The 26,034-nt window shown below is 35.3% G+C and overlaps 1 protein-coding gene across 2 annotated transcripts in view; it reads right to left on the bottom strand.

The window, feature by feature from the left end:
* Nucleotides 1-5,091: 5,091 nt before the first annotated feature.
* ZPLD1 (zona pellucida like domain containing 1) overlaps nucleotides 5,092-26,034 on the bottom strand; it is a 42,458-nt gene continuing 21,515 nt past the window's right edge. For both annotated transcript variants that reach the window (XM_025377501.1, XM_025377500.1), the window contains 7 exons: nucleotides 24,901-24,973; nucleotides 20,339-20,436; nucleotides 18,800-18,880; nucleotides 13,933-14,104; nucleotides 12,574-12,682; nucleotides 6,043-6,072; nucleotides 5,092-5,616 (listed from right to left, as the gene is read on the bottom strand). In XM_025377501.1, coding sequence (XP_025233286.1) covers nucleotides 5,441-5,616; nucleotides 6,043-6,072; nucleotides 12,574-12,682; nucleotides 13,933-14,104; nucleotides 18,800-18,880; nucleotides 20,339-20,436; nucleotides 24,901-24,973 — 739 coding nt within the window. In that variant the 3' untranslated portion in view covers nucleotides 5,092-5,440. The remainder of the gene's footprint in view (nucleotides 5,617-6,042; nucleotides 6,073-12,573; nucleotides 12,683-13,932; nucleotides 14,105-18,799; nucleotides 18,881-20,338; nucleotides 20,437-24,900; nucleotides 24,974-26,034) is intronic.

Below are 26,034 nucleotides of genomic sequence, written 5' to 3'. Positions count from 1 at the left end.
GAAAGAAAGCATTACAGTTTTTCTTTTAATTTTTAAATTTTTAAATTTTTTAAGTAGAGACAGGGTTTCACTATGACCAGGCTGATCTTGAACTCCTGGGTGCAAACAGTCTGCCCACCTTGGACTCCCAAAGCTCTGGGATTACAGGCATAAGCCACCATACCCAGCCTGTATTAAAATTTTTAGTGAGCATTAGTGAATTGCCTTTGTTCCACATTGTATTTATAGAGTGAGATGAGATACCAAAGAAGCACCTATGTCTTATCTTTACAGGATTCAGAAGAAATTATTGGGTTCCATTTTCTTTACAATGAGAACCCTACATCATTTTCTGCCATCTCATTTTATCAGTCACAAAATATACATTAGCAAAATGATAGCTTTTAAATAAATAAGTTCAAATTTCCAAGTCATAAATAATTGCTAAACACAACTATATTTCCTCTGGAGTAATTTTTCAGTTTAGCCAATTGTTCCCTACTATAAAAATAAATAAATAATTTACAAAACTACATACAGGAGAAGAAATAGCTTCAGGACCTGTATAACTCTGAGTCAGGGTTGCATGAAATTGTCAAACCACAGCTCTCCCAAGATCTTCTAGTGTTAGTTGATTAGTTAAACCAGCAGGATTATTCAGTAATGGATTTTGCTCTGGGCAATGCTAACGCAGCTATGCTCCTGATGAAAACTAACCTCAAAATTTGGGTCGCGTTGCCTTTGACTAAAGCTCCATGTAATGATTAGCACTGCTCCTTTCTGCACAGAAAATGGAAGAGAAAATTGAAGTAATTATGTTGGCAATTTAAATAAAAAAGGAAATATCCAGATACTTGAGGCAAAGAGGAATTGGAGATTTGAACTAAGCAGATAACAATCTGAGTTCTCAATTTCACTTTGCCAAGAATACAAAGCATTTTATAAATGAAGATTACTGAGCAGAGATTTCTAAAGGTTACGTGTAGTCCACATGAGCAGAAGCCCCCAAACTAATCCTCTTCTGGGTATCTCAGCAAAATGTGGCATTAATTAAGGCTATTTCAGTTTTCTTGTGTTATTCAAATTTTCAGAGACTGCATTTGCCAATAAGCTGTCAGGCAAGATATCCTCACAAACATAATTATATAACTTTTTAATTCAATTTTCACTTACCTTTGAACTTCTGCAGGACGGGCAGCTGTCATGAGGAATGTGGGTAACAGCTGTCAATGATTCTCGTTCTGTCTCCCACCAAAGAACTAGTTCCTCCTAAGAAGTGGCAGCGGCCTCTTCTCCCAGAGTCCAGCGGCCCCTTGTTGCATTTGCCCCCTATTATCTCAGCTACTCTGTTTTATGTTCTTTACTGCTTCCAGCCTGTTGTCACTGCTGATGTCATTATTCTTCTCCTTGGCTACCAGCATCCCCGATGCCAGCCCTGTAGGATATGGGTCCAATAAATACTGCCTGGCCATGTATCTTTGTACTCTGTTTCTCTTGATGCCGAGGAATAATTTTGTATAACTTTAGAGTTCATCACTCCCCACCTACTCATGGCCCTGTCTTTCTTCAATTTGATCAATATTATCCAGGTAATATAAAAGAGGACCCTCAATTCATGAACCCTTACCTCCAGACAGTAAATAGTTTTAAACCATTTCAATTGCACTGTCAGATTTTGTAACACTTTTATTTATTAATTGCTTAATATTCCTGGACTGATTAGGAAGTTTAGCCTTTTAACAGTATGATACCTCCAATCAGTTTGGCCCTCCTGTGAATAATAATGATTTCCTTCTGCCTACCTGCCTTTCAAGGTTGGAATTTTGTTTCTCCTGCCTTTGGATTGCATGGAAACATCAACTCTTCCAGGGCCTCAAGCCTACCAGCTTTTGGACTGGAACTACACCATCAGCTTTCCTGGGTCCCGACCTTGCCAACTGCAATTCTATTCTTAGGACTTGTTAAGTCTCTAGAATTATGTGAGCCAATTCCTTATGTTACACACACACAAATACTATATATATATACACACACACACATACACACACATATCTTATATAACACACATACATATTAAATATATATAATATGTGACATATATACCAATATCATATATTCTTTTTCTCTGGGGAACACTGACTGATACACCAACTCCAGCTCACTCTGATATTTGTTTTGTTTCCTATACAAGTATTTTTAAAGTTTTTTTTCTAAATTATGAGTTTAGATTGTTTTATTTTAAATGTTTCCCCACTTGTAAATAATTGAAGAATCTCATTCCCAAAGGCAGTTGCTCTATGATCAGCTTTCTCTTTTTCTTATAAATATGGAATCAAAATAAATGCGTGCTGGCCCTCCATCCTGTTGCAATTCTTCAAACTATTCTTCATATTATGTTCATGACCCATGTTCACAAAAAAGGGTCTCCCATGAACTTCTGCTCTATTCTAACTTCTGGAAGTTTACTGTCTGTGAGGCTTCATAAAGTGGCCTTACATTTTCCACAGCTGACAATGCCCCTCATGAACCATCCTGTCTTGTGAGGCTCCCAAAGCTAATTGTCAATACTTAGGGCTCCGGGTAGTGCCCAGTTGTGTGAGATTGGATTATCTCTGGGTCAGGAAACGGATTTTGCCTCAACACTATGCCACTTTCCTACCAACCCTCCCCCAAGACACAGATCCTGCTGGCACTTAGGAGACTGTGAAATTCCGGGCAGAAGCCAAGCTCCTTGTCTTTCCAATTTTTTTTTCTGTCCCTACCAAAGTTTTTAAAATTGTAAGTTCCATTTTAGTTAGAGCTCAAGCTCAAAGAAAAACGTCCTTCCTTACCTTTAGCTGATATTAAGAATGTGTCTCCCTGCACAGGGCTCAGTATTGAGAGGGCAGACTTTACCTACATACAGAGATCACTGGCCTTCCCTGTTGCATTAGGCAGCTTATTTTAGACTAAATCTTTCTCAATACAGATGCTCCTCAATTTCCAATGGCGTTATGTCTCAAAAAACTCATCATAAATAAAAAAAAAATCACAGGTCAACAATGCATTTAATGCCCTGATAAGCCCATCTTAAAGTCAAAAATTGTAAATGTAACCATCATAAGTTGGAGACCCTCTGTATTTGTGAAAGTAGGGATAGGATGTCGAGAGCAGGAAGGAGGAAAAAAAAAAAAACAGGTCAACATTTTAAACCATTATTTTATTAAACGATCATCTTTTACATGTCATCAGACCTTACCCCTGAAGTGCAAAAAACAGTTTGAGGTATTAAAACTGAAGAAATGTTTGCACATATTTTGTAAGGTTTTTCACACTATAATAACTGTAAAATTCAGTATAACTAAATACTCCATATAACTGCAGATTTATAAGAACAAAGTTGTAAAAAACAGGCTTGGTTTATCTCATTATAACTCTGATTCTTCCTTTTATGACGAAAGGGTGGCAAAAAAAATATGATACTTAAGTTGCTTCCCAAATGATACGTGTCCATTATTCGAATCTATAAAATGGAGTATAGAATTGAAAAGGCCAACAGCTGAAACAGGGGCCGTTCCAAAAGCATAAAAATCAAATTGACAAAACAGCTTAAATGATATAATGTCCTATTCACAGAACTTAATCCTAGAATCAATGGCAATTCACTTAAAGTATCTGAAATAGATTTACCAGTATATTTCAATACTATCCATGTACACATAGGGTAACATTAGTAGTATGGTCAGTTAATCATGTTAACACAGATGAAGTTCAGAACAGTCACTTCAAAGTTATTTTGAAGTAACACAGGGAAGAGTAGACTGGCTTTTTACGTGATTTAAAATTTTTTGTGTGTGAATAAATTATCCAGAGACTTTCCAGATCCCACTTCCCTTGGTGTCTATACCTTGAAATAAAAAGTTGATGCAATTATATAGCTAATTATTGCAATATAAATACTTTCTCCTGAAATATTCAGGCAAATTGGAGAAAAAGTGTTTTTCAGCTTGAGGATTGATTTAATTATTAACTCAAATTGTAGACATTTCATTTGAAGCAATCTAATATTGCTTGATGATTCACATGCAGTATAGTAAATTAAGTCCCGACTAATGGGTCACCAACGTTGAATAGAAATTAGCGATTACAGCAATTTCTTATAGTTAACATGGCACTTCTAGTAACTTCACATGCTGGGTTTTGGTTGGCTATTAAATTGTTTTATTTGTTCAGTGCATAGGTAGCTTAAACAAAGAGAACGTTGTTTTTTTTGTAAGAACATGGGCTGCTTAAAACTTGCTTTTTTGCAAAACTGATAAAGGATCAAATGCCTCTTGTAGTTTACTATTAGAGGAAAATATTGTTTATTCATAGCAATTATGAAACCTACAAGAAGATACCTTAAAAAGAAACCCTCTCCTGATTAATTGTATTGCCTGGCACCAAAAATATGGGGGGAAAGAATATCTTTTAATGTAGATTCCAACAATGTTCTGCAAACGACACTTAACCTAAGTTTCCTTTTTGTTTTAGGAAAAAGGGAATCTAAACTGTTCAAAACCCTTCTAGGAACAGTAGGTTTATGAGCTGATGATAATGTTCTCTTTTCACAACTACAGCTTGTTTTCACATGTAATGATTCCTGAATTAAAAATAATCTTTGCATAGTTACCTCACTGCTGGAAGCACAGCTGCAACAGCAGTTGAACTGTTTACCTGGGAGGAGAGTTAACATGTGCTGATGTTCTCACGTGAACCAGAAGAAGAAAACAGATCACAGCCATTCCTATTCTAACAAATAATGATCTAGGGACACTTAGTACTAGGACACTTGGAAGCTAACAACTATTTTCACTATCTTCTATACAAAAGGATGCCCCAGGTTAAGAGATATGTCCCAAGAGTTTCTTTTAAAATGAGTATTGTCAGACATGGAAATCAGCCAAAAACACAGGAGGTCATAGAATGAGTAGTTACATCTCAGGTATCCAAATTGGCCAGTCCAGTTAAAACACATCCTGAAGCAGGGAATATCTGGATTTAAGACAAAAAGCAACATTTATTCTAGGACCACATGTGCAAATCTAAATGCCGCTGCAGTGGGCTTTAATGCTTAAGGGGGAAATGCAACACATTTCATTTTTTGTCTACTCCAACCTTTTATCTTTTAACCAACAATCAAAAGCAAACTGACGTAAAATGAAATATTACTGATCCTGGAAGAGCTAAGTCCTGAATATTTTTCACTTATTGTCAATATATTCATTGGTGGCATAAAAATACGGCTGGCCACATACATCAGTGACAATAGCAATATTATAAACTTCTTTCACTATCATTACGCTGACAAGCTACACTGTGAAATTTGTCAAACCTACAAATATTGAATGTGGACTGACATGAAATTCAGATGGAACACTGACTGCAGTCACATATAGTTTAGTCAGTGAAGCCTTCTCCAGAGGGGAGGCACCTGTTACAGTCAGTCAAAGACTGGGTTTCTTATGCCATTCAACACTAAACTGGTGGGTCCCTTCCTGTGCAGAAGGGCCAGTGAGCACAGAAGAAGAGAAAAGCTCATAACTCCCAGAATGACCATTCCTGATATCAGTGCACTGGTGATGACGTTCAGCTGGAAGGGAGGCACACTTGGAGAACCTGCAAATAATGAAACACACCCAGTTGTAAAGGCCCCATATAATATTTATCTCACCTTAACCCAATTTTACTTGCAAAACGTCTTTCATCAGCATCTCATAGAATAGCAGCATGGCACTGAATTGTGTTACAATCTATTTGACTGTAATTCAACCCAATACCAAAGGATTGTATGGTTTAGAGGCTGCCCATGGGCCGCCAAAACCAAAAATACCAAAAAGCTATCAAATGCTATAAAAATTGACCAATAGATCACATATGAGTTTGAAAACCCTCAGTCCCTCAGTGAACTGTTACCTAAAATGTACCAAACTTGGAAAACTCAAGCTCATTACACTGAGATGATTACAGCTTTGTAACTGATCACCAAAAATGTAAAAAAAAAAACAAAAAACAAAAAACAGCAAAACATGTTAATTATCTTACCAAGTTGTGAATTGTTGGTTGGAGTCTCATCTGAGGGGAAAAAACAGGAAAAGAGAAGTGACATCATCTCTCCAAATATTTACCTTTGTTTATTCTGATCAATAATTACTTTGTACCTACATTTTTACCTATATCTCGTCTTACTTCCACCCATAATCTCCTTGAGTAAGGCAAAAATGAAAGGCCTCCTAAATCATTCTGCTTTTCCATGCCCTGTTTCATATGTCCTGGATTTCATCATCTTTCTATTCCCCAAGCCCACATTCTGCACCTGTCCTGGGTATACAAATGTAATCGAAAAAAAATCTACACTATGTTGTTTTCTTGCCTGCCAACTTTGTTTCATCATTAGCTCTCCAGTCAGGTTAGTGGGGGCAGTAATTGTTAACAGCTATTACATTTTTTATGGTCCTATAACCTGCTATTTGTTATTCTGTTATACAGAATATTCATTATTTAGTGCCACTCTATTTTAAGTATTGCCAATTTGTCCAACATAATCTGCAAACACATCACTTTAAGTTCCAAGAAGATAAATTTACACTTAATAACTATATGAAAGGAAAACATGACTCCTGAGCTTGAGTTGTAGTTTTATTTGCATCTGTTAAGTAAAAGATTGAAGCTGTTGATTTTTGACTTTTCCCTGCCAAATACAATAATAGATGTGATAAACATATTACTTGATTTCCCAATTTTTATTGTCCAATTTGTCATCATGTTGCTATTAACCCTTGAGCTTGTATGAGCTCATATTTCATATTTTAAATAACAACAATTTCATATTTGTGTTTTAATATTTGTGTTTGTTATTTGAACCATATAATGTGTGCAATTGACTGTTTATTTCTGGAATATAAATATTATTACAATCAATATGTGTATAAAACTACATAGTTCATAAACTGCTGTTTCATACATTATCACACTTCATTCTCACAGAAGCCATATGGTTTGGATATTATTGCTACCCCCATTTTACAGATAAAGAAATTTCCATCTGTCACAGCCTTTATGACAGAGTAAACATATGCTTAAAACAAAGCTCAGTTTCAGAGTCCTTTTCCTAAAATAATATAAACTGGCCAAGTATGAAAACTATTTCTGGTGATGAAGATGAATATCTCAAGCTATGAAACTCTAGGATGAGTATTTAAAACAAGTAAGGGGAGAACCTGGTGAGATAGTTATAAAATATCTGACACCATTTTTTTTTTCAGACACATGAATCTTGGCAGAAACGATGCTGTCTGATCCTGAAGTACAATGCTCAAAATTAATACAGCACTCATTCATAGCACTCTTTTGAATGGTGCAATGCATCGCTATAGGACAAAAAGAAAAATAACACACATTTTTATTATACAACATTCAGAAAAATCCTAATCTCTAACCAACACTACTTTATAATCACACTTGCTTCTCATGGAAACAGATGGGATGAATGGACTATGAGCAATTCTTCCAAAATATCCAGGTGCCCTTTTCCCAAGATGAGCTGCCTCACTGGAACACAGGGGGAGAATATATAATGGTACAAAATTTCTTTTTGAAAGCTATTGTCTTTATTAGAAATCACACTTAATTGCTTTAAAATATTTCAACTAAAAAATAGAAAGTTCCTTTCTAATAAGTGTTCCAAATAAGACAAAAGTGCTATGACTAGATACCCTCTCTGCTATTTTCTGCCTCCTAAGGTTAACAAGAGTCAGACTGTCCCCCTCACTCCCCATATTACCACCAACACTTCTATAGAAGCAATATTTCAGGTGTCATCAGTGAGGACCTGGCTGTGGACAAAATCTCCCTGTGTGGGGAAAGGACGCACCCTTTTCCAAATGAGACTGGAATGACAAAATCCAGGTTCCAGGACTCTGAATAAATGAAAGAGTACTACCTTTGGCAGGTGGTTGAAATCAAAACCTGTGATATTCTAATACTATTTGGAATTGTTTTTGATAGTGGATAAAGGTGGAGAGAATTGCTTTATCTAGTTGCTATTTTTGGTAGCTTCCAATTTTTGTATTATTGCAAACAAAGCAAACAAACAAACAAAACATCAAAGCACTGTAAAGCCTTGAAAGGGAAGGTAGACATTTTTTCAGGAGACTTTTATCGCACCACAGCTTGTTTTTTCCTCGAACCCACTTGGTCTTGACATGTACATATATGCTAAAAGAAACACCTGAAGCCTTCTGGAATTAGAACTGATTGGAATACCAAACTTTTGGGGGTCTCCAAGAGTATATTTATCTATTTGAAATCCTATAGGAGGAAGGTGATAGCAGCAATGCCACAGTCATTTGAAAGCCAGAAGTGGCAGATAAATTGTCATTCTCTGCTTTCTCATGTAAGTAGTTGAAATAATAATAATAATAAAAAGACCATGAAAGATATATGCAGAATAATTTTTTTCTCTTAGCACTAGAAAACTATTTTTTTAAAAAACTTTAATAACCTATATAGTAAAATAGACCACACATTTCAAGTTAATAAGCGCCGACCTTTTTACTTTCCACAGTGTTATGTTCGTTAATAGTCTGTTTCTACCTCTGAACTCTAAGATCTCCGAGGACAAAGTCTGTGGCCTGTTCCCTGTTGTATTCCCAGTTCCTAGAAGAGTGCCAGTCCCATGAAGGGACTAAACAAGCATGCTCAAGTGAATTATTAACTACTCACAAAACTCAACAATTCTAATTGAACAAGAATATGGCTTGGGTTTCTCCACAGGAATTTAATTAAACAAAACAATTAGGTATTGTTTTCTGGTTTGGTGCCTTTAGATTTCCAGAATTGCACCCTTTGATAAGCACTCCCCTATCCAAGCACCTTTAGCATTTTGAAGTTTTAAATAAGAACATTTCAGGAAATTTCTCTTGAGGGGTTGCATTATGAGGGTGTGAAGATTTTCCTAAGTCAAGTAACAAAACTATTAACAATGTTGGGTAAAAAAAATATCCAGAATGGATTTGATTTCATTAAAAAGCAAAACAAAACAGGAGTTCTGAGGTTTAACAACTTACTGAACTTGACCTAAGCTAGATGTCTAGGGAAAAGGAGTGGTTCAATGAGCAAACAGAGCAAAACTTCCAAGAATCAGAGAGCTTTGAAGAGAGCAAATCAAGCCTGAAATTGGACTTGTCTATATAAAATTGGCCACAGGACCCGAAGAGATAAATTCTAGCTGACCTAAGATAAAAATAAAGTGAAACGAAGGAAAAAAGGTAGTTCTGGTCATGAAGCTGAACATGAAGTTTACATAGGATTTGCATATGGATGGATAGGGCTTGAGTTCTGAGTTCTGTGTTCATGTGGAATTTTTAAAAATATATTTTTTCATGGGTATCATAGTATTACAATGTAAACATCTTTATATATGTTCCTCTAAGCAGTGAGACCACCATGATGACTAAAGAAGACCATGCCAAAATGCATCAAAATTATTTAAAAATAATTCCAGAGAGGATGAGAGAGGATTCAAGGGAACTCTGAAAGTGTGAGTGTGCTCCTCTGGGGGCTCTGCCGGTGGAGAAACCGGAGGTGATCCCGAGACAACTCTAGCATGTTGGGCAATAAGTGACATTCTTGAGGTGGAAGCTGGTTGAAAATTGGAAAGAAATCCAGGCATGACATCAGAGGCATTGGGATAGTTCTTTGTGGCAACTGGACATGGGATGGATGAAACCTATAAACCTAGAGAACTGTTTACTTATGTTAGAATTAGAGACTTCTACTTATTTATCTTTGCTGGGATTTGGGGGATCTTAGAACCTTTTTTGAATTTTAAAAATTATTTTACACTAATGATATGGTTTATGTACCCACCCAAATCTCATTTTGAATTATAGCTCCCATAATACCCACATGTCATGGGAGGTAATTAAATCATGGGGTCGATTTTTCCCATGCTGTTCTCATGATAGTGAATAAGTCTCACGAGATCTCACAGTTTTATAAAGGGCAATTCCTCTGCACATGCCCTCTTGCCTGCCACCATGTAAGACATGCCTTTGCTCTTCTTTTGCCTTCTGCCATGATTGTGAGGCCTCCCCACCCATGTGGAACTGTGACCCCATTAAATCTCTTTTTCTTTATAAATTACGCAGTCTCAGGTGTTTCTTTATTAGCAACATTAGAATGGATGAATACAGCTAACAAATTATTTAAAAACTGTAATACTTAGTTCTGCGTAGGCAAGAAGGAAGACGGTAATTAAGGAGGAAAAGCCATCTACCCAAGATGAACAGAAGAAATGTCACTTTTAAATTTCTTTTCTTATAGCAAACTGACTCTAGATATGCTCCATGGAAATAAAAATCTCTTTTATTGTGCCTACCCAAAAGCAATCCTAATTATTGGCAGCAAGAACTGAGTTTCCATTCAATGTAATTCTATGAGCCACTTCTGAAAGCTAGATAGAGATAAAAAATGGGACTTTCACAAGCCACAAACCAGTCTTTTATTTTATTTTATTTTATTTTGTTATTTTATTTTATTTTTGAGACACAGTCTCACTCTGTTGGCCAGGTTGAAGTGCAGTGGCACGATCTTGGCTCACTGCAACCTCCGCCTCCCTGGCTCAAGCAGTTCTCCCGCCTCAGCCTCCCAAGTAGCTGTGATTACAGGCGTGTGCCACCACACCCGGCTAATTTCTGTATTTTTAGTAGAGATGGCAATTCACCATGTTGCCAGGCTGGTCTTGAACTCCTGACCTCAGGTAATCCACCCGCCTCGGCCTCCCAAAGTGCTGGGATTTCAGGCATGAGCCATCGTGCCTGACCAAACCAGTCATTTTTAAACCAGTCAGAGCACATACCAAAAATCTTCAGGGAGTATGGGCTAAGTTTGAAATTTCATATTTAATATATCTCTGCATTATTGAAAGGGCCTATTGGTTTGTTTTTAAACAATGTTAGGACTACACAATTGTCTGAATGTTTTGGGCCAAAACCACTTTTTACTGATTTGCCTATTTCAGGCAAAACTTTCTTTTGACTGTGGGATGGGCAGCGTGGAGAAAAGGTACCGAAAATGTAACTGAAACATAATAACAGCATTAAGGCTAATATAACATGGAGAAAACATTATTAGCATATAATCCAAATCAGAATTATTCTCTTTTTTGGGAGAAAATTTAGAACGATAGAGTTAGAAAAAAAAATCCTAAAACTTTTATTTTAAAATGAATAAAACATTTTAAAACTTTTTAAACATTTTAAAAACTTTTACTTTAAAAATGAAGAAACATTTGCCCAGAGAAATGAAACAAAACCTCTACTCACATGGCATGTTAGAACAAAAGCTAAACCTAGAACCTGTTTTTCCGGCTTTAGTTTCAGAGTTTTTCATGCCACATCTCTGTTTTATCCAATGGACTCCGGAAGTCTCTGGGTTCACACTGACTTAAACCTACAAAATCTACATCCATTTACTGTGTGTGTGTGTGTGTGTGTGTGTGTGTGTAGGTACATGTATGCACATATATTTGTATACCTGAGAATATGTTTATAAAGAGTTATAAAGAGTTGTGTCCATTAGATCATATAAATTCATGAGCACAAATGAATGCAGTAGATGAGAGTATGTAATATGCACAATTCTGAAAGGAAACAAATCATACTCAAACTGGGCCATATACGGAGTGTACGGAGTGTTTAATAGGCTATTTATAAAGACGTAGAAAATTCACGACAGAGAGGAGAGTTAAGGGACGAGGAGAGTTAAGGGACAAGGAGAGTTAAGGGACAAGGAGAGGGTTTTCAGAGTAGTTACAGGGAGAGAATTGTCTAGGAGGAGCCCTGTGGACTCCACAATTTCTGTGCCCTCCCATCTGCTTACAGCACCACTGATTGGTCAAGCCCAGCCAGAAACTAGAGGGCAAGGGAGCTAGAGGCTGCAGTCCACTCAAATTAGTAGTCATGGGTGACAGCAGGGCAGAGGAGGGTGAAGCGTATTCACAGGGTGATTACACACGTCCAGCATGGGCCGGGCTCACGCCTGTAATCCCAGCATTTTGGGAGGCTGAGGTGGGCAGATCACAAAGTCAGGAGTTCGAGACCAGCCTGAGCAATATGGTGAAACCCCATCTCTACTAAAAATACAAAAATTAGCCAGGTGTGGTGGCAGGCGCCTGTAATCTCAGCTACTCGGGAGGCTGAGGCAGGAGAATCTCTTGAACCTAGGAGGTGGAGGCTGCAGTGAGCCAAGATCACATCACTGTACCCCAGCCTGGACAACACAGCGAGACTCCGTCTCAAAAAAAAAAAAAAAGAAAAAACAGGTCCATCATGGCATACTCGTGTGTGTGTGTGTGTGTGTGTAAACAGGAAATGTAGTAAAGACAATATTGCCCTTTGTGTGAAAGTTGAGTAAACAGGAAAACTACTGTGAAATTAAAGTTGCTTAGCAGTTTATCTTGTCTCACAGTTAATTAGTGCTGTTTAGGAACCACTTTGAGTTTTTGTTAGAAGCCAAGTAACGAGGCATTTTGGAACCGTCTATTACTACATACAGAAGGAGGAGCACACTTACCACTCCGAGTAATGATGGGACCAGCAGAGAGCACCGCACTGCCAGAAGAGCTCTGGGAGCTCCAAGTCGTCCTCCTCCCAGCATCTCTCCTTTCTCTGTGGCTGCAAATCTGAGATGTTAATGAAAACAAATGAAATTCCACACCGGCACAGAATTGTTTCTTTATGGCCATTTGGAAAGCAGATTCTTTTGGAAGAGATACCACATGTTTAATTTTATTCATTTCCTTCTGTGCATTTATTTAATTACTTTGCATGTAACTGCTACAGTGTTTCTTACCCTGGCTTGGGCCACATTTCTTATTTCCTCCCTCTGTAATTGTGCACTGCCTCATTAATTTACATAGCTCAGTGGCTCTCTTGAAAAAGTGCTGTGTTTATCAAACTTTTCTACTTTTATTTCTCTCAAGCCTTTAATAAATCCTTCCTGGAAATGTTGGTCAGCATGGACTCAAGGTAATGTGGACTCTCCATTTACCCCTATCTGACATTGCTTATTAGTCCAAAGGGATCCATGAGTATGAAGAAATAGCTTCCCATTTATGCATGAATTGAACATAAATATAAACATATTAATGGTATTTCAAATTAAAAAGGGGCCTGCGTTTTTCTCAGGTTAATAATGATGTGACCCTAGAGAGCCAGTCAGAATAGAATTTTTTAATTCACTACTAAATGGATCTTTATTTTAATGATGACTGTATGCAATTCAGATGCACACCTTTCACTGCTTTTAGCCTTTAATCTCAGTGATTTTCCAACCATCTGACCACAATCTACCTTTCCAGCACCAGCCCAGTGCGCTCCCCGGGTTTTCCAATCATCTCTACTCTGCTCTACAACCCTCCTGAAGAACTAGAAGCTCTCTGATCACACTAATTTATGTGTCTGTGTCTTTGACCATCGTTTGGCCAGCAGTGTCTCTCACAGTCTTGATTTTGGTTCTTTGGGGTTCAGTCCACTTCAAAGTAACAGCTGGAGTTCATCTCCACCAATCCTCTCAACCTCTCCTGATTTAACTCTCTTGCAATGGTGAATACCGCCTATTACTACCATATATTTGTCTGCCTTTGCACCGTAAGATTTTTGTCTTGCTTTCTTGTGTGACTAGCTCATGATCCTAAAAGATAATCTAATTAAATTCAGAATTTGTGCATGCCTCATCTATGTATCCCCAGTACAATGCTTGGCACAAAGTAGGATATTTAGCAGACCTTTACTAGATAAATGAATAAATCCTACTTCAAACTATTTGACCTAACACCTATCCACTTTCCAAGCAGAAATTAGTTTCTGACATTTGATAAACTTTCAGCTTAGATCAATTCAACAACTTAGAATGAAGTTCTTCAAAACATACCGGCATAAGGAAGGGACAGTCATCTGCTCTACAGAGCTTGGTAACACAGTGCAAGAAGACAGTGGACATTTTCTGATTCTTGTGTTTCACAAATCGGAACACTTCAAATGAAAACCGGCCCCGCTGGCTTCGGCCATTCTCAATGACAGTGGTCTGAGGATCCTTGTCACAGCTAAATTTTAGGGAACGTGAAAACAGGACATCACTGGAAAGTATCAACCTACTGAGACTTGTAAATTAATTTCTACCGTATTAAGGATCCGCCATTACATTAAGAGCTAACAGAACCATGCCACGTTACAGACATTTAACGATAGTATAAGCTAATTCAACAGATATGACAATAAAACCTGGATCATAAAATTTAAACAGATCAGTTTCTGATTGCAATAATAGCTAGAAGAATTATACTTTCATATAGTTCAAAAATCCAAACAATTTAAAATATATAGAAACCTGCCAGAGGCGATCTCACTTATTTTCATTCTCATTTATTTTCACATCATTCCCAGGGTTTATGAAAATAGAAACTGAAGCAATGTATTCTTACTGTCCTCCCTCCTTAAACATGTGATAGCATATTGTCTACGCTATGTTGTACCTCGCCTTTTAAAGATTTAGCAGTGTTAGAGATCTTTTCGTATCAACATTGAGAGAGCTTCCTCATTTTCTTCCACAGCTGTATAGTATTTCATCATGGACATGTTTCAGAGTTTATTTAATCAGTTTCCTATTTATGTACATGCATTGTTTTTAATCTTTTGCTTTTTTGAAATGAAGTAATAATGAATAGTCTTATGATATATCATGTTGAACATGTACAGGATTATCTACAGAATACATCCATATATCAGAATACATCATTTAGTAGATATTGTCAAATTGCCCTATATAAATATTGTTCAATTTTGGACTTCACAAGCAATAGATGAAAACAATGCTTACTTCTTCAGAGCTACATCAGCAAAATGTATGGATAAAACTTTTTATTATTCCCTATTTGAGAGTAAAAATGAACTATCACCCTATAATTTTAACTTATATTTTTCTTATAATTAATGAGTTTGTGTATCTTCACATACCTCATAGTCATTTGCATTTCTTTATCTGAAAATGGTTTATGTCTTTTGACCAAATTCTGTTGTGTTGTTGGCCATTTTCTTTCCGATTCTTATGAGTTCTTTTATGTGTTAAGAAGAGTGGTTACTGGTTGTTATATAAGTTACAAATTGTTTCACTTTGTTATTTGGCTTTGGACATTCTCTGTGTGTGTGTGTGCGCGCGCGCGCGTGTGTGTGTTCACAGTTTTACTCTTATGTAGTTAAATTTTCAATATGTTATTTTGTGGCTTCTAGTATTTAGACTGAAAAGAGTTTCCTTACTCCAAAGTTTTGAGGTATTTCTCTCATTTTATTCTACCACTTTTAAAGTTGTAGCTTTTACGTTTAAATTAATAATCTATTTAGGTTTTATTATGGTGTATTGAGTGAAGTATAGGTCCAATACTCTTTTATCTTACTGTTATCCATGTCCAACACTGTTTTTAAAAATCTACTTACCCACTGATTTGTGGTTCCACACTCCATCGTACACTAAATTCCCATATGTTTGGGGATCTATTTCTCAGTTTATTGTTCTGTGACTTTTGTCTATGTGTCTAGCCTTGCATAGTATCACATTCCTTTAATAATTGTAGACATTTTATTGACTGTGATATCTGATAGAACCGTACTCTGCTCATTTCCATGTTGATTCCCCTCTTATCTTTTTGTATTTGTCATTTATCCCTTTTTTTCTTGATTTGATTGGCTTGTGATTCTCTATTAACGTGTTTTTTCAAGGAACCTACTTTTTCTTAACTTCTTCCAGAACATTGGTTCATATTTTCATTTTTGATACAAGTCTTATTTATGGGTTTTACAACTTCCAGTGGTGAGGACTTCCTGGTTTTTGATATTGTTATGAATTGCTGTCTCTCTGTAAATAGCTTATTGCTTATGTCATTTAGATTTCCTATATCCTTACTTCCTTCCTTACTTGTTGGCCACAAGAAGTAAGTTTTCTAAGAGGTAAAATCTCTAATTTTTTATTGTATTTCTATGTCTTTTTATATTTCCCCTGGTTTCCACTTAATGAAATCTTTAATTTCATCCAGGGCATCAATTCATTATGTCAATGACAGATTTTTTTTTTAATTTAGGAAAGTGTTCCTGGATTATATTTTTAAACATGGTGTTCTATTATTTTGACTTTTGGGTGGATAATTCTAATTATGCATATATTGAATTCCCTTTCTTACCTTTTTATTTCTATCTTACTTATTCCTCTTTTTATTTTCCTTTATTTTTGTTTACTTTTATTTGTATTTCTTATACTTGTCTTCCATGTCCCACACTGTTTCTGCTGTGATCTGCACACCTTTTGAATGTCTTCTAATTACGTGTCCCTTCCTCTCATACATTTTTTTATATTTCCATTTATTTTCACTTATCCCAGTTTCCTTTTCACATTTCCATAGCCATGACTTTTACTGTCCTATCCTTACTTACCTAAGTTCTCATAATTCTATCTTCATAACCATGATGCTTTTTGCTTTTTAAAAATGAATGTTGGAATGTATATATTATATATTCCATGGCAACAGTTTTCTGGTGAGTTTAATTCATCTTTAAAATTTCTTTTCTGCCATTTTCGATATTTTTCCTGTAGAATATTGGAATACTGCAAGAAATACCTGCATCTGTTTATCATTCAAGTTTGAAAGAGTTGGATTTCCCTAAAGCTAAAACTTTTAGGACCCCTAAGGCAGTGTGGAATGGTAAATACCTTCCTTAAGGGTTTCCCCAACTCAAGGGCTCCCTCCTCTGTTTTTCAATAACAATTGTCTTTGAATAGAGCAGAACTGTGCCACTGACTGAGCTTAAAAGATATTCACGGGTTCTACCACCAGCTCTGGGTTCCTGAGGTTTATTCACCAGCCTTGCCACCAAGGCAGAGCCCCTGCCTTCCCAGGTGATTCCTTCACCTTCAGAAGGTGTGCTTTTGCTGGCAGTTTCTGAGATCTGCCACTTCTGAGGCTCTGAGCATTCTCTACTGTTTCATTCTTCAGATTCCCCAGCCCGGGGGATAGCAGTTTCCATTCAAAGTAGTGCCCTTTCCTTCTAGGTGTGTATTTCTCCTGCTGCTTCTGGGAGCTGACTCCCTTAGGACCCCTCAGCACCCACTTTTCTTCCCTGCCTTCCTTACCACCTCTTCTACACTGCTTTCTACACCATTTTCTCTTGATCTTAACTGTTTTCATCAACACTAACATTTCCTTTAGAATTTCTAGGTTTTCTTTTCCTCCTACATTCACACAAAAGGACATTTGGGAAATTATTTTTCTTCATACATTTCACTCTGAATCGTTTCCAATACGAAAACTGAAAAGATTCAGAACTAAGCTGCTTCTACATTCACACAAGAAGTCTGATGATCATATTCCAGATTATTAATATATGAGGATTATAGAAGTTTGGGAAAATAAGAGAAATGTGAAAAAAAATCCATAACCCTACCAAGCACAAATAACCACTGGGAGCCTCTTCCTGTTTCTCCTTACAGTCTTTTCCGTTATATAGATGAAGTTCATTATATATACAATTATATATTATGATCCTTTTCCTTGATATTTTAATACCTTTAAATGTTAAAGAATCAATTATTTTCAAAGATAGAAATACCAATTAGACAAAAAGGGAGAAGGTAAGAGAAAGCCAACCATTTTTTTTTTCTATCTAAGACATAACTCTATATGATTGTAATACCTGTATGGACTCTCAACTTACTGGTTGTCCATCATTCACCTAGCTATTTCCTTATGGCTGAATATATAATTCGTTCCCATGTTTTACTATTGTAAATATTACTGATAGACCAGAGCATCATACATATTTTAAAATGTATTTCCCAATTTGTAAAGCTAGAATCAAAGAATATGAAACTTTTAAGGCTTTTGATACATACTGACATTTTTTCCCAAAAATGTTGCCCAAATTAACATTTCCAGAAATAAGCTATGTTAGAGTAACAGTTTGACCATACCCTCTGAACGTCATCTTACCCTTGATTAGCCAATAAAGTGTATTCTTTTGGTTTCCCATTACATTACTTCCATCATGTGTCAATAAGCTGCAGTGAGCTGAGCCAACTGCACTTTATAAGCATGATTAGAAGACATTGCTTTACTCTCAAGTCTGTTCGGCTGTCAGATAAAAATGCTGAAAAGGAACTGGGATGATTGAATGGTTTTATGATCAATGTCCTCTTTCCCCAAAGGTATATTACATTCACTCTATCACTGTCTATTGGGGAAGGAGGATGAAGTTATTGGCTCTAATAAAAAAAAGGAGTGGTAGGTTATATTATAGTTTTATACTAAATACTGATAAATGAACAAAAGTATTTTGGGGTCTGAATTATCCAGACCATTACTTTAATTTTACTCTCCTTTTGACATATGAGACAGTCTAGCTGCAGATAAATAGTAACCTCCATTGCATTTCTTTTCCTGCAAATAATGTCCTAACTATGCTTTTCCTAAGACAGTGAAATATTCCCATATCTCCTAAACATGAATAAAATATCTTTGGTGGACCTAACTTACTTACAACTCTGATTCAACAATAGCTTTATCAGCATTTTGTGTTGAAAACTTCTCTCAACTTTTAAACTTTCAGCTTTATAAGGACTCAAAGTTCAAAATGTAAAACTTGAAATTCAAAAGCTATATTAGTGATTTATAATTTATCTGACTTAGATTTTCCATTTCAGTTATCTACAACTGGGTCATTGGTATCAATACAATACTTAGACAGCTAAGTCTTACCTAAGGAAGAGATCATATCGAATGTCATCATTTGGGTTTCCTGATGGAGTTGTATAGCAATAATCCATTAAAACATTCCATCTGAAAGAATGTAAGCAAACATAATCTAGAGTCATAATTTCTTTTTGGGTATTAGTTACTAATACAAGGGAAGTAAATATTGACAAAATTATTATCTCATTGAATATAATTGTTTATTACCTGTTATTTGCAGAGGTTTATTGTTTATTAAAACTTTCTCTTATTCCATCCTGCTTATTTCACATGCATGCCTGCATCAAAACATCTCAAGTACCCCATAAATATATACACCTACTATGTACCCATACAAGTTTTTAAAAAGTAATAACTTTCTCCTAAACTCAAAGTGTTTAAAAATCTGCACCAAATTGTCAATTTCACATTAAGGGAGTCAAGGCTAATGTCATAAATAATTGTGTACAAGACAACTGAATGGTCAAAGTCTGAGAAGTAAACTTTAAAATGAGCTACATAGATGCTTATATGTTCACTGTAAACAATAGCCTTTTGTTTCTAGATATGACTGTCTCTAACAGAATCAGAGAATATTATAATAGCAAATACAGCAAAGGAGTTTAGAGCATAAATTGTATATCAGAATCAGTGATTTGGCGATTGTGGAGTCCCCAATAGACACTGTGTTAGGGAGAAGAAAGCCATGAGGCGCATACACATCCACATCCTTCCTCCATAATGTTAGATTTTGCTCACACTTATACATTAGTCCACTCTAACTCTGATGTTATTAAAAAACACTAATCCATGGGTAGTGAATGCCAATGAAATGGAAAAAACTCCTGTATTATTAAAGGACGATTTTAAAGACTTATACAAGAATAGAAATATTTTTCAGGACAGGAAGAGGGAGGGTAAAGAAGAACAAAATTTCTGGAGTATACCAATCTCTTTAGGATGCAAAGTTTAAATAATAATACATGAGCAATCCAACAGAGGCCATTTTCACATTACTTTTTTTTAATAAGGCAGGGTTAGAGCTTCAGCTTTTGAGTTCCATTTCAGTTTGATTGCTCTGAATTTTCTTAAGTATCATCCAAAATTTAATCATTTTTTTATAGAGATGTTTCTGGAGATCATTTTGTGTAATTTTGACACACTCTTATGCAGAGTCCTTTCATTTTTTAATAAATTCATATTGAAGAGTAACATACATATGGAAAAGCAAGCAAATCAAGTGTTCACAGAATGACTACATCTGGTTAATCATCTTTCTGATGAAGAAATACAACATTTCGGCATCCCAGATCTTCCCATACCCCCTTCCAAGAACCACTCGCCTTCTTTGTGGGAAGACTTGTTATTTTCCGATTAATGACACAACATGAGTGTAACCTCTTAAACTTTGTAATTTGTTATTTCTTTTTAGTAGCATGCCTAAATGGTGTGGCAATGATAATATTTTCAAACTGAGTTTAAAAATGAATGGGCCAACTTTATGACTCATGAGGGTTTGGGCAGTCAAAGTGTTTTGACCTAAAAAAGATAAGACTTTGAAATTACCTGCCATCCAGATTAGTGGCTTGGACAGCTGCAAATACTTTGGTTTTCAAAGGTAATCCTATACTGGGGATAATTAACTGCTGGTTGTAGGTTGAATCCTAATGACAAAACAATAAAAAATCTATTATTACCTCCCCAACAACAGCACACTTACTACTTAAAACAACAATGTTAGAGAGAAAAAAAAGAAAGTAAATCAACATAAATCTACAGAATCAATCGAAAAAGGATTTACGTGACCCTCTGGTTTCTTGGCAGAACTGTTATCAAGCCATATCCATGTAACAAATTGATTCCATGCATAAATCTTTTTGTTTCCATAGTTTACCATATATGGTGGCTGACGTTCAATGTATCTCAGTTATATTCAGTGGTCATTAGTTAATATTCAGTTTGGTTAATATTCAATGGTCAATATTTAGTTTACTTAAATTAATATGCCATTTATTTGATTATATTAGAGACTAATATTCAGTTTATTTAAATTACATCTGCTTCAATTTAAGCCCTTTACTATAGACACTGTAGGTCTCATACTTCTGATAATATTTTATTTACTCAAAATCACTTACCTGGCAACTTGAAATTGTTAAAATGTAATTGAAAATCAAAGTAAGACCATTTTAAAGTCACACAAGAACAGAAATTTTCTTCTAGGCACAATAGGAGAAAGTACAGGAGAACCACATTTCTAGAATATATCAATATCTTCAAGATGCAAACTTTAAATAATAATACACGGAAAACCAAAATGACACATTTACACATTACATTTTGTATAGGGCAAGATTCAGTTTTTGAGACAAACACAGACTCCAGGCTGCTAGAATACATGCCGTATGGTTCCTGCACAAATTCCTTAGAGGTCACTCATACAAGGGTATCTCAGGACTTCATTTTCACTTTTCTACCCTTATTTTAGACCAATTCTAGAGAGCTTATTTGTATCATTCTCAAACCCACAGTAGATTAAAGCATCAGATTAGAAATTAAGAAGTGGCAGGTATAATTTGATAATGAAGAAAACCAGAAAATATATAGTGCAAAAAACAAACCAAAAAAACCCTCCAAATTTACACAGTCATGTAATTTAACGTAGAGGCCAATTATTTCCCTAAACTTAGTAATTCTGAAGACATTGCTGTTTGGCAGCAAAGAAAAGTTTTTAAGGGTCATTATAAAATCTTAAAATCGTTGGGAAAGACAACATCCCAACCATACTCTCTTTAGAAGGCTTGGAAGAAAGCAACATATTTTAAATTTTATAATTTAAGACAGTAATAGTTTGGATGCTTCACTTTTGAGAAAAAAATGTTAATACGGAATGTTTTATTTCCAAATAAAGTCAAATAAATAAGAGATATACTTAAAAACTGATACTCTTCAGTCTTTTGTTTTCTATATTTTGGTGATAAATGATCATAGCTCCTCTAACCATGTCTGGTAGGTAGTATTTTTATGTAATTATCTTTCAGGCTCCCTTTTCCAACTTCTCCAAGTAACCTACACTTCATTAACTATACAGCCCTTTCATCTTATATTTGAATCAATATTATCCAGAAGAATGCTTACTTTCTTTACAACATTATATTGCTGAGTCATATGGCAAATGACATATGATCCAGCTGTGGTTTAATTATGAATCATCAATTTTTTCTTACTGAAATTGCTTCTAAGAGGTAATTTTCCGACTTTAATTTGTATGATGACTTTTACTCATTAGTAATATATTGTCCCTAAAATCAATTATATCCATTTTAATTTTTCTCCAGCATTTAAAAAATGTTCATAATTATAATAACCTTATGTAATATTTGCTGACTCTCCACCCTCTCAGAAGAATCTAACATTTAAGTAGAATTCCAATACACAAAAGCATCCTTACTTTCCATTTCCACAATGAACAAAACTGACATATTTATATTGCACAAAATAATGCCACAGTTCAATTAGTAATCTTCATACATGAAAATCACGTAGTTGATGTCATTGGTTTTTTAAAATATAATTTCCCCTCAGTATACTTACTGAATCCCAGAACACATAAAACTAAACTATTGTGCTACATCGAACTGAGTACAACTTTTCCTCTCCAAACAACAAATCAGAAAATGAAAGTAGTAGGGATGTAATATAAAATTTCATCATCCTCAAGGGTTAGAAATAAAAAACTTTCCTTGTGAAACAGGAATTAATGGCTTCGAAGATTATAATATTTTATTTGGAATGCTACAATAAAATGACATCTGGCTAGCTACATGTTAATATTTCAAACAAATAATAAGGATGATTTTGGATCAACTAATGAAAGTGTATCAAAATTTTTTCTAGTGTAATTTACTAATTTTTAGATATCCTGTAACATGCCAAAATACTATGATGACACTGTGTTAAAAAAATTTTTAGGTTGAGGCATTGAAACTCTTCTGTATTCTTCTGTATTATACATCAATGATGAGCAAATGCCACTTTATATTTATCAAAACCCATAGAATGTACAAGAGGAAGAGTAATCTCAACACAAAATAAATGTCAATTATGAACTTTGGTTAATAATGTATCCATATCGGTTTATTAATTTTAACGAATGTATCACACTAACACAAGATGTAAATAATAGGAAAAAAATGTGTGCAAGGGGAGGGGTATGTTTGGGAACTCTGTACTTTCTAATCAACTTTTCTGTCAAACTAAGACTGCTCTATAACTGATTTAAAATGAGAAGTATTTTGGCACCGTCTATTTCACTTGTAGTCTAATATAAAAAAATTGGTTACCATATAATTAAAATATTAAGGTTATCATCTAATTATAGGCTTTTTAAGCATTATAACTTCAGAGATTCTTTGAAGGATTATACCTTGTTAGCAACAGAACTACAGTACCATCTCTAGTGATAAAAGAAAGACCTTAATAACAAAGCTTTCCTGAAATCCACACTTCTAAATTTTGATTTTCTGCTATTTCAGTGAGAGAATAGTTTAATTTCACAGAAAGTGATAGTATCATTAAATGTCATATGGATATATTTTTCACTTTCTTAGGATCAGGAATTCTCATCTTTGTCTCACTCGATTATAACAAATAATATTAAATCCAACTAGTAAAAAAAAAAAAAAATCCAACTAGTAATCTCAACTCTACCTCAGAGAGATTATGCATATAAATTAACAGACAGAAATTTTCCAGTTTAAAGTTATATAAATATTGTTAACAATAGTAAATATCTAGCCATATCAAAAATGAATATTGGCACACGTTTGCTGAGTATTGTAGAATCAAGTATCTTGGCAGCTTCTCTCTTTCTCTCTTTTTTTTTTTTTTTTTTTTTGAGACTGAGTCTTGCTCTGTCGCCCAGGCTGGAGTGCGGTGACGCAATCTTGGCTCACTGTAAGCTCTGCCTCCCTGGTTCGTGCCATTCTCCTGCCTCAGCCTCCCAAGTAGTCGGAACTACAGGCCCCCGCCACCATGCCCGGGTAATTTTTTTGTATTTTTAATAGAGATGGTGTTTGACCGTGTTAGCCAGGATGGTCTTGATCCCCTGACCTTGTGATTCACCTGCCTTAGCTCCCCATAGTGCTGGGATTACAGGCGTGAGCCACCGCGCCCAGCTGACAGCTTCTCTTTGCAGAAGGAAGTTCAGAAACGACAGAAAGGCAATCTTGATTTTAACACATTTTAATTTGTTGTTTAGAACTCTGTGGTGTCAGACTACAAACTTATAAACATGATTTTTTTAAATGCCTTTGGAAAATGTCCTACTACAATATTTATAGCTCATTATATTCAAAGTATAAAGCACTGACTTTTAAATCAGTTGCATGAATTATAACTCGGTGCCATGATGACATGAATAATAATGTAAAAATCCAATTCATAATTTACAAAAATGTTGGTTGATAGATTGAAAAATTGATATTTAAATCAGGCATTTAAAATGTATGAATAAAAATTTTTAATCAACAAGAAAATATCATTTAGGGGATTAATGTTAGAGTTATAAATAGAAATCAATGTATTTTTCACGTTTTGCTGCCACTGTCGATATTTACATGACAAAAATTTAGATAATGCTGTGTAGTCAATCCAAATTATTTCAGATGTGACAGAATTGTCATCAGCCAAAACCCATATCGAAAATATTAACACATTCATCACCAAGGATGCCACCAAGGCAAACACCGTTTGTACTGTTAAAATCTTTGCATCACACATAAAAAATAATTTCCTAAATCTTGAAGCTAACTGTAGCTACTCACACACCCCTACCTAAATAAACAAATAAATACCTGTAAATGTAGATAGACATTTGAAGTAATTATTTAAAATCACACTTATGATATAAAATTTACATCATTTATCAACTTTTAGAAAATTTAATGGAGATGTTACTATACCTTTATCACTAAGATATATGGAAATGGTAGCAAAAATAGATAAATGTTACCAAGGCATAACAGGGTTAATGTGGCTTTCAGCAGATTTTTATGTAAAAGCCATTCACATAAATGACTCCTCACAACAGTGAAAGAGAAAATAACATCCTTCACCCATCAACTTACGTTATAAAGGAGCAGGTTCAAAGTGCTGACAAATGTGCCATTGTTCTCTCTCACAGAAATAGCAGCTGAGGACCTAAAACACATTTAGAAAAAGGAAAGCACTCATGAGATTTTAAAGTAAAAGTGATACCTGGATGTTAGATTTAAAGCACTAAAACTCCCGAATAATTCTGACATACTGTTAATTATGCTTGAATTTGCTATACTGTTTAAATCTCTGAACAAAGAAAATAATAAAAAAGCAAGAGGGAACAAGTAAAGACAAGCTATTCTTCATGATCATTTTATTTTTAAAGCAAACTTTTTTGTTTGTTTTGCATTACTTTTAAGAGATTTGGCAGATAAGGGCTTGAATTTGATGCAAATACACTTTCATCAATTCCATTGCAATAGAAGTTTCATGAGATCAGGGAATTTGTTTCACTTTGTTCATTGCTAGAACATTGGATGGTAAATAGGTAAGTGATAAACTGAATAATCAATGAATTTCCATGGAATTGAAGCTCAGGAATGTGTTCAGTGTGGGGAGTAGGGGACAGAGTGAGAGACGCTTTCCTGTACAGCCATATTCTTTTGACTCAAAGCCTTTCCTTTCTCATTTTCCACATTGAAGTCTTGCTTCTGTCCAAGGTACTTATCATCACTGTGCTATTAAAACCAGCTATGAATATTTTTTCATGGAAGTAGAATGTGGCCTCCACATTTCCTCATAACTAAGATTAAGCAATAACTAAGACTTCATAATAGCAAATCCTAAAATTGGAGAAAGCGTTTGCTTAATCATCCCATTTTGTCAAAAATATTCAACAAATCCAGGTGATTACATCGGAATATGGACATAGTCCTCTCCGGGAGTATGTGCTTTGGAAATAATCAATACACAAATATAAACAAAAGGCTACACCCTCAGTCCATATTAGGAGCTCCTTGACTATATGCCATGCCATGTTTCTGGGAGAATCATGAGCACCCATGCAAGTGACAACTCAACAGAGGGATGGATATCCCAGAATCTGGGTAGAAGAGCCCAGCAGTGAAAGCATATGGCCGAGACGGAAGCCAACCAAAATTCAGCAATGTAGTTACCAAATGTTATACATGCTGCAGACACCACAGGGCCTTCAGGGCCATGAA

Source organism: Theropithecus gelada, chromosome 2 (assembly GCF_003255815.1).
Source record: "Theropithecus gelada isolate Dixy chromosome 2, Tgel_1.0, whole genome shotgun sequence".
Taxonomy (NCBI): Eukaryota; Metazoa; Chordata; class Mammalia; order Primates; family Cercopithecidae; genus Theropithecus; species Theropithecus gelada.
Note: the sequence above shows the minus strand (reverse complement) of the source record. Positions and strands in the feature narration are given on the sequence as shown.